This window comes from Prosopis cineraria, unplaced genomic scaffold (assembly GCF_029017545.1).
Source record: "Prosopis cineraria cultivar Desert tree isolate PC_DT_omini unplaced genomic scaffold, ASM2901754v1 PC4, whole genome shotgun sequence".
NCBI classification, from domain to species: Eukaryota; Viridiplantae; Streptophyta; class Magnoliopsida; order Fabales; family Fabaceae; genus Prosopis; species Prosopis cineraria.
In genome coordinates this window covers 7,572,119-7,582,481 of record NW_026555335.1, presented here as the reverse complement: position 1 = coordinate 7,582,481, position 10,363 = coordinate 7,572,119, and the positions used below count along the sequence as shown (strand labels likewise).

At 28.6% G+C, this 10,363-nt stretch overlaps 2 protein-coding genes across 2 annotated transcripts; one reads left to right on the top strand and one right to left on the bottom strand.

Moving 5' to 3' along the window:
- Nucleotides 1-1,510: 1,510 nt before the first annotated feature.
- LOC129309846 (calcium-binding protein CP1-like) lies at nucleotides 1,511-2,275 on the top strand. Its single transcript, XM_054951593.1, has one exon. The coding sequence runs from the start codon at nucleotides 1,587-1,589 to the stop codon at nucleotides 2,103-2,105; it is 519 nt and encodes a 172-aa protein (XP_054807568.1). The 5' UTR covers nucleotides 1,511-1,586; the 3' UTR covers nucleotides 2,106-2,275.
- A 5,821-nt stretch (nucleotides 2,276-8,096) lies between these two features.
- LOC129307846 (uncharacterized) lies at nucleotides 8,097-9,561 on the bottom strand. The gene is made up of 2 exons (XM_054948772.1): nucleotides 9,378-9,561; nucleotides 8,097-8,642 (listed from the first exon to the last, which is right to left on the bottom strand). Exons 1-2 carry the CDS (start codon nucleotides 9,529-9,531, stop codon nucleotides 8,464-8,466), a joined length of 333 nt encoding a protein of 110 aa, XP_054804747.1. The 5' UTR covers nucleotides 9,532-9,561; the 3' UTR covers nucleotides 8,097-8,463.
- Between the last annotated feature and the right edge of the window lie 802 nt (nucleotides 9,562-10,363).

The following is a 10,363-nucleotide window of genomic DNA, read 5'->3' as shown; positions in this document are numbered from 1 at the left end:
TAATTTTACTTATTAATTTATTACTAACAGCTCTTGTAATTTACAAATAATATTAGTAAATTAATCAGTAAAGTTAACAAATTAATAATTAATGTTATTGCTTGTCTGACAAGTAGATATAATTTATAAGTAATATTTGTAAATTAATAAGTGAAATAAAAAATTAACAATTAATGATTTTATATAACAAGTAAAGAGTACTTTAATCTTTTCATAATTAAAATTATTTTTACCTTTATCTTGATAATTGAACTAAAATTTTAAAATTTGTTGAACATCCATTAGTTATAAAGTTACGTCCCTCAGTCTTTATTTAAAAAACTGTTTTTTTTTTTTTACCGAAAATTGAATTTGAACTAGTTTAGTTAAAAACGCGCCTTACAAACTGACACTTGAGGAGAAATCCAACCTTGGATTAAAATATGACTTCCAAGCTTGGATCATGTCATCTTCAGTATCGTGTTTCAAGACAATAGTTTGTCTTTGAATGACGCTGGGCAGGTCTACATCGACGACCATTGCCTTCGATGCCCTTATCTTCCTCCCAAGCTTCTTAAGAGTTGTCTAGGTAAGTCTCAAAACATATTTAAATTATATTTTTATCAAATTTAATAAATAGTTATATTTTTTAGATGTAAATTAAAAATAAACACACTTTTTAGTCTCAATTCCAGCCGTAAGCTCAAAAGGTGGGTTTGTTTCCTTATCTAACCCGTTTTCGCCTTTATCAGGTTCTCGACCTCCGCCACGATCTAAAACAACGCTCCTCCGTAATACCTTATACCATCTCCCGCCAAAACGCTCCTCCGTATGAACTAGTCTATTTTCTTTTTTTAACAGAAAAATGAACTTGAACTAGTCTAATTAAAACCGCGTCACGCAAACTGACAGTTGCGGAGAAAGCTGATGCATGTGTTGTCTTGTCCACATCAGAAACGTGCTTAGTGTCAGGGAAAAATTACACTTCAATGCCATATAAGACAACAATGCATTTATTAATTTCTTGACCACAAAAGACTACCGTCATTGCAAACGATCAAGAAAATTAAAATTAAAATTACATTTTTAAAATAAATAAAAAATTCAATTTATTTTTTATCTAATTGCTTCTTACTCTCTCAATTTAAAAGTATGAAATAATTATATTTCACTCTTAATAAAATAAATTAATTTTATTTTTTTATATTTATTTTTATTAAATAGAGGATTTTAATTTAAAAAATATGAAATAATTTTTTTAAAAAATAATGATTTTATCTAAAAAATATTTAATTTATATTTTTAAATATTGAATTTTTTTAAAAAATATTTTATATTATATAGTATTTGTAAACCGAGACTGACTACTTTTTTGATGCATTTTTTGAGTAATGATGTTGATTGGCATAAATATTGCATCACGGCATACGTTTTTCTAGCCTCTCCCATCAGCGTGCTCTGCAAGACACGTGAACCTTCCAATGTTATGGGGCCCACACTCTCCCTCCCCTATATTGTTGGAAAATTCTGCCCCTTTTGCGTTCACAACTCCACGAATCCCTTTTTTCTCCCATTCCCGCAATCACACCCCCCGAGCTCCCTCCACCATGTGTCCTTCCGGCCGCTCCCTCTCTCCTCCCTCCACCGCCTCCTCCTCCTCTGCAGCCGGATCCGCCGTACACTCGTCTTTTCGACCAGCGTTCGATGTCCTTGATTCTGACCGCGACGGCAAGATTAGCCGCGACGATCTACGGGCATTCTACGCCGGGAGGGCTGCCCCCGACGTCGACGACGACGTCATTGGGACGATGATGACGGTGGCAGACACCAACAAGGATGGTTTTGTGGAGTACGAGGAGTTCGAGAGGGTGGTTCTGGGAAGCGGCGGCGCCGGCAAGAAGAACGGATCTACGAGTTCGGCGACGTCGTTCCTAGAGGAGATGTTCAAAGTGATGGACAAGGACGGAGACGGCCAGCTTAGCCACCGGGATTTGAAGAGCTTCATGGAAATGGCAAGTCTCGCCGTTACCGACGATGACATCGATGCAATGATCATGTTGGCCGGAGGAGATCGAAACGGCGGCGTCACATTCGAAGGCTTGCATGGAATCTTAATGAACCGCTAACAGCGTCGGCGCCCGTCCACGAGATCTTTTTGTTTTTTCCTTTGATGAATGCCGTCCACGATTTCTTATTTCTTCGCCAATGTTTTTAGCCTTATATTTGCTCCAATGATTGCCTCTTTATTGCTACAAGAAAGAGAACTTTGACTTTATCGAATATTTTTAATTTTAAATTCTTGACCATCACTTTATTTGACAATTTTTTTGCGCGTCCAAGTCTAACCACAAACGGTGCCTTCTGAGATGGCAATTTGAATTTAGTACTTATTACTTAACTACGAACGGATTCATTTTGGTGCTTTGTAAGAAACTTGTTATACTATAATTTTGTTTAGATTGGAAGTTCAAAACTTGGTTGATAGAATACACGGATATCACTATCCTCGGTTGGTGTTTTCGGATGTCGAGAAGGCATATTCCGATTCCAAATGAATGCTCCAGGATGATGCCAAATTGTGGGGGCAACTGGTGATGGTGTCAGATTCTGCGTTGATATATTTATGACCACAAAACTAGTATCAATTTATTTAATATCAAGCCTCAACTAAACTACAGTCTATCTTTTCAATGCCCACTTTGTGCATTAACGATGTACCTTTTCAAATGGAACAACTAGGGAGTGAAGGAGGATTGATTCGGAACTAAGCGCCCAACATTAAATTATCTTTTTTATTATCATAAGGAGAATTTGTAAATATAAAGTTACGACCGCATGATTTAAATATTTTATCTTGCTTGTCACAAGAAGAGGGAGAATTTTCTTTTAACTTGATATGTAAGACGAGAAGAAGCTTAAGTGTCTGTCTGTATTTCTATTTCAATAAGATATAATAAGTTATGAAAATAATTGATTCATTAATAAATTTTAATCATAATTGATTATATTATAATATAATATATTTGAATATTGAAATTAATTTTAACTGTATAAATTATCATAAAAGACATTACTTTTTAAAATTAAATTATTAATAAAGTTGTATTTAATATTAATAAATTTGTTATACTTTATTTAAAAAGCAAAATATATTATTTAATAGTAAAATTAAATTTATAAGCAACTTTTTAGAACTTATTTCAAAACTTGATTCTGTCTCAATAATTAATTATCATACAAAATTAAATTATTGATAAGTTTATATATAATATTAAATTTTTTTAATTTTATTTAACACAATTATGAATTATTGACAAATTAATATGGCAAAATGAGAACCAAAAGCAGGTATGAATTGCTTTTTTTTAAAAAAAAATCAATTTTAGCATGTTTAATCGATTATGGCAATTATATGTCGTTTGGCCAATTTTGTTTTAAAAATCGATTAAACACTTAAAAATCGATTTTGGACGCAAAACAAACAGGCACAAAATCTTTGATAAAGCTGACCTCAAAAGCGCTCGTGATATATATATTTTCTCCTGCTCATAAAATGGGATATTGCTAATTAATTCATAGTTATAAAAAAAATTGGGAAAATATAATAGTAGATCATGTACTTTAATCGTATTCTGTTTTTAGTCTCTGCAATTTTTATTGTTCTTAATCCTTTTAATTTGATTCATTTACAACATTAGTGTTCATGATTTTAAAAATATACATGATGACCACAAGCTAACACTAATGAGTTAATTTTATTATAACTCTGCTAATCCCTTTGCTAACATGATAAAAATCTGCTGTCATGGAATAAATTGATCAAGTATGATTAACAATAATAGGTAACGGGTTGAAAAGCTTTCTTGTATATTTGGATTAAATAGAATGTGGAGATGAATGCAAGATTAAATACACGTCAACAATAAAGTTAAGTATACGTTAACAAAATTAACCTTGATGGCCCCAACTCATCATCTTCATTTATATTTTTAAAATTATAAAACCTAACATTGCAAACAAATCAAATTAAAGGGACTAACAAAATAAAATTATAAAGAGTCAAAACAAAACTTAATCGAAGTATAAAGACCTAATATTGTATTAATTCAAACCTTAATCTTTTTTAAAAAAATTGTAATATTTTCAATTATATCTTTATTAAATGTATCATATATATATATATATATAGACTTTAATAATGATCAATGAAATTTTAAATAAAATATATTGTCAAAAAATTATAAATAAGGTAAGGATAAAGTTAGAGAAAAATATAAAAATTACCTGATACATTATGTTTTAAATTAAACAGTACTTCTAAAAAAAGTCACACATCGTGAATTTGAGGAAGTATAGATATAAAGAGAAAAGTGAAAAGGTGGTAAAGTTATAATTTTCTGTCATGCTCATCTCCAACTCTAATGTATTAATTTGGGTTTGTTTGTGGGTTGAACATCACGTTTAGAATTAGTCTTTCCTAATTTGGACTAACCCTTGCGTTAAGCAAATAAGAGATAGAATGACCAATGATGCGTCCCCCACGCACATCTATTGCAATATTATAACTGCTAAATGCAGCTTCAACTTGTAATTTACTTTGAACTCAATATGAACATCACCATCAGAAATACGTTAATTCGAATTTATTTTTATTTTTATTTTATTTACCAACATTAATTGCTGGAGCCTGCATAATAATGCTTAAAATGCACATCGATCTCATCTCAACCAAAATGCAGGCAGGGTGGAAAAATCAAAAAACAAAAAGAGAAAAAGGACGAAAATATGGAGCAGCAACCCAAGCCAAGATACAATAATCATTATATAAAAACAGTGAATTAGTGGCAAAATAAATTTTCATTGCTGATCTATATCTAATTCATTGTTAATTCTATCATTAAATTAACAATGGAATTTAGTGACGAAATGTTTCATTATTAAAATTCTATCATAATTTCATCGCTAATTTTATCACAGATTATTTTAAGTTTTATTTTATCATTTATAATATTTATTTATATATAATTTATTTAATAATTTAATATTATGCTAGAAGTAAATAATTTAATATCTAAAATTATTCATATATTAATAAAAAATAACAATTTAAATTATATACTTAATTCTTCTTATTTAAAAATAAAAATAAAAAATATTATTAAATAAAAAATTTATAAATTTTAAAAATTATATTATATAGATGCAGATTACTTCTTTCATTTAAAAATATAAGGCATTTTTAATCGAATCTCACCCTCCATAAAATTATTACCTACTTTCAAACTAACCCTATCTTTTCATATGTATCTCTATTAAATACCCTACAATAAATATAAAGTTATTATTAATAGGGGTACTTTTAGAAAAAAAAAGCAATGATTATATTTTGAAAGACTAAAAATACCTTACATATTTTAACATCCAACTCTTTAAAAAATACCTTATATTTTTAAACGGAGGGAGTATAATATAATATATAATGATTATAAAATATTTTTCAATTAAATATCAAATTTCTTATGAGAAATAATTTTTTAAAATAAAATAAAATAAAAATAATTTTTATATATAAATTAATTTTACCATATTAATAAATAAATATAATGTTGGATAAATAAGTAAACTTAAATAATATATTTATTAATATGTGTGTAATTAAATATTCTATATTTAATTCATCAATTAAGATTAAAGATTTCTTTTAATGCAACTGACAATAAGGTGAACACAAAAGCACTAGAAGGTATGATGTTAGGAGTTTGAGTTTGGTTAAGACATAATTAAAGTTAATAATATTTGATATGTTAATGACATTGGTCACCTGAGTGACGAGGTAATGATGAGATGACATTGGTCTACCGAGTGACGTGCCAATAGTGTTTTTGCCAACCTAGAAATTAACAATAGAATGTATTCCGTCATAAAATTAAAATAATCGCCAATGAATTAATGATAATATTTTTACTAATAAAAATATTTTGTTGCTAAATGGGTTAATTAATGATGGAATTTTCATATATGTCGTTAATCAGTTTTTTTTTGGGTAGTGAATTAAGTTCTTGTTTGCAGCCTTTCACTGTTGATTCAATTGTTTTCAATCATAAGTAATTTCTCCTGCCCATATCAATATTAATATTCGCTATTCAATATATTAGTGAAAGGCATGTAAAAGACACTTTGTTTGCACGTGTAAGGTTGCAACTAATATAGGAAACTGATCTAGTTTTACTGACTCCTTGAGTACGTACACAACACGACATTTTTTACATTTAATTGAATAATACTTGAAAATAGTGATTTTTCTCATAAGAGGAGCATATGCAAGATGTATCTGACAAATTAATGAGTAAAATGGAGCATTGATTCTATAACTATGGATAATACAATTATACAGTCACATTTTCCTAATCACTATATCATATAATTTATTTTAGTATTTTACATTGAAGATTGATCATTTAAGTTACCTTAACAGGGCGGAGCTAGGATTTGTACGTATGGTGGGCTAAGATCTCAAGGGTCAACGCATATACTATAATTGAAGAAAAAGAAAATCTAACGTAACATAAATATTTTTACATCTATCTATATTCATATTTATTAATTTTAAAATTATAAAACCAAAATAGATATGTACCTTTATTTTTTTCAAGTTTTATTCATTAATTTTTCATATCATTAAAATCATAAGTGATAATGTTTGTGGGAAATTTTTTAAAGATCTCTTTCTCAATAAAAACTATCATTAATTTGGTAAGAAACCCATCTCCCATCTTGTTGTGAAGCCTTGTCTTTATAATTTTCATAGTTGAAAAAGCTTGTTTAGTGGTTACTATTGACATTGAAAGAGTCAGTGCAAGCCTTAGTAATCTATCAATCAAAGAATAAGAATTAGACTTTCCAATCACTATAAACTTTTGACATAATTCACTTGTAGCACTCAAGTTTTGAAAATGAGGGCCTTTAGGCACATCAAGCTCATAATGTTGTAATTCATACTCCAATCAAATCTTTTCTTGATTAGAAAAATTAAATGCATTTTTAGGATCTAAAACCATGCTCAATTTTAGAAGCTTTGTTGTTTGCTTACTGAATCTACTATTTAATTCTTTCAATTGATAATCGATAACAGTATTAAATATATCAACATGATAATGATGCTCAACACTCACAGAATCTTTATGTCAACAAGACCAAATTATATTAGATTAAAAACAATTAAAATAAAAAATTTCAATAGCTTAATTACTATAAAAAGATGTAACTTTTTTTAAAAATCATCCATATTTTATATTATATTTATATATAACACATACATTTTAGATGCCAACATTTTTTAACTTTGTATATATTTGTATAATAGTTTTACATTTATTAAAACGAAAGTAAATATTATGTTCAGTAATTAGTATTAGATATATTATACGTACAAAATATATTTTGACCAGACCAAACATATGTAACTCTTACATTTTATTAAAAAAGTTAAAAAGTTAGTGGCCTCCTTGTCTCTGCCATTGGTTACCTATTCAATTGGTTGTAATTTTATTTGGAAAAATTGGTGTAGAAGATGCAATTAGATTGTTTTAGACTTGCACAGCAAGCCATACAGTTCAAGCCCTGTGGTTAACATGTTAGTTTGATGTAAATCCGTATGGATATGCAATGTAGAAGTTGACTTGGCTGGCCATTGACCAGTTGTGAATATATTAATTGAAAACACTTATATTGTGTTTGGATGCGTAATGATTTGAATTTGGATTGAGATTTGAATCAAGTTTCTTATTTGAATACATATAAGAGTTTATATATGGGTTTGAATTGGATTTAAATCTAAATTCATTCTAAGCTTTGATTATTTAAAATTTCAAATACTCTAATCCTCTTATCTCCTATACATTTTTATTATTGGCGTCTTTGTTATTCCTGCCTTTCCTCTCATCTCTCACCAATTAAAGAATGATGATAAGTTCATCACTTTTGATCTTCCATTATTCTACTTCAAATCTCAAATCATCTCAATTACTATTTTATATTTTTTATACCATCCAAACAAAATATTTTAAATATATAGATTTTGAATCTAAAATTTAAATTCAAATTCATACCTCAATTAATTAGCACATGATCACACTGGAATCTTTACAATCATGTTGAAGCACCCTTATTACAGCGATTATATCTATAAAACACAAACACACATGCCGCGCTGATTACATCCACTTTATTTAATATCTATCTATCTAGCTGCATGCGTGCAACACACCATATTTATAATAAGGCAATTAATCATATGAAGAGGTTTACCAAGGTTAAACTCTTTTAGTATTATTAGAAGCACTTTGAAATTCTTCAACTCTTTTGTATAAAGTTAGCAAGTTTGAGAATTTCAAAGACTGCTATCTAATAATTAAAAGAGCTTATCAACCTCTTATTTAACAACATACAACTCTTCAAATAATTAATTCTGTTGGCTCGATCGTATCAATTGCGATGAGGTAATTTTCGAGGATCCGTGAAATAGTGATGATTATTGAGATGCAATCCAGAATTATTATCATTGTTGTTGATTGTATCGCTTCCATCATTCTCTGAATCTGTCATGTACCCACTCGCAGAGCTCTTCTTGCTTTCACCAAGCTCGTCTTGATCCTTACGGCGACCTATACAATTAGAAATTAAACTTAGAGAATATATAAATATATATATTTACAAATTTATCTCTGTGTGTGTGTGTGTGTGTGTAGACGGCAAGATTATTCTCCAGCATAAAACAGTTCTCTTGGTCAAGGAGTCTTTGATTTTCTGTAATTTTTTATTGAAAACATCGACAGTATTTTTAGATAGGTTTATTAATCAAAGTAGTGTCCCCAATTATATTTAAAGATATATTTTACATTTTTATTTTCAATCAATGTCTACTAAGGATTTATGGCTTCAAGGAGAATGGGATTTATGAATTAATTAGAAGAGCACATGGCATGATCTAAAAGATTAAAACTAATTTTCCAAATAATCTGTCTGTTTTTTCTTACGTAAATTTATCAAGTCTCATTGATAGGAGAAAACTTGGTGATACAAATAATTTAATTAGGAGGTAATGAAACTTTTGATCTCTCAAATTTATCTTATTTATCAATCCAGTCCTTAGAAGTTTAATATTTATCAATCAAATCCTAAAGATTTATACATCATATATAATTAGTCCCCATTATTTTTTTAAAAAAATAATATCATAATAACTAATTATGTATAATTATAAAATTTTAAAGATTTAATTAATAAAAATTAAATTTCAAGAATCAAATTGATAATTAAACTAAATTTAAAAGATCAAAAGTTTTATTTTTTTTTTTTGTTATAAAAAAGTTTTATCATTATTACAACATATATACCACCTTTGATGGCCTTTCGACCAAAAGCTGTTTGGCTGAGAAATTGCCGTTTTGGCTCTTTCTCCTCCTTCATTGTTGCATGATCATCAGCATCAACCTTCAGAGTCACGAGGATCAAAACCAAGACTGCCACCATCAGTACATGCATGGTCCTCATGTTTTTTTTTTTTTTTTGTCCTGCAACAACCTGAGAACAAGTAGAAAGCATTCGTGAAACTTCCAGACATTTTATACATCTTAAACAAAAATGGTACTAATAAATAGCAAATCTTAGAATAACAGTGAGCAAAATCCATAAATAGCTAGGATTAGAGGAGGAACAAGTACTGTACCACGAATGCTGGCAAATTTATTTGATGAAAAAGAATGCCAGAAGGTGGCAATTTATAGGGGTTATGTGGAAGACTGTTGAGTGTTCAACAGAACGTTGAGAGGACGCAAGAGCAATCTTAAAGGACAAGATTATATGCAAGATTATTCTCAGTGGATTTTCCACTATCTCTACTCTTAATTATTCTCGGCTATATGGTTAGGCCACCTATAAGTTATGATTATGATTGATAATCACATGGAAATTTCATAGTTTGTTCAATTTTGGAATCATTAAAGATCAAGGATTTATGGGATATTTGTAAATTAAGTCACTGTGACTAGTTGACCAGGGAATCTAAGTAGATAGACCTTTTATTCATGACACTTGAATGGGTAATATATATAATAAAACTTGAAATAAAATCAGATGATTGAATAAAGTGATAAGATGAAAGTGAAATCTAGTATTTACAAGATAAAATTAATTTAGGATATTTTTGACAATAAAATAAATAATTGAGAAATATTTATAAACTTTAATTCTGTATAAATATCTAGTGAACAATAACTAATATATATAAATATATTAATTCACTTTCATTCAAAAAAAAATCAATTAATTTACTTTCATTCACTGATTACGTTTTTCTCTGGCAAAAAAAAAAAAAAAACTGATA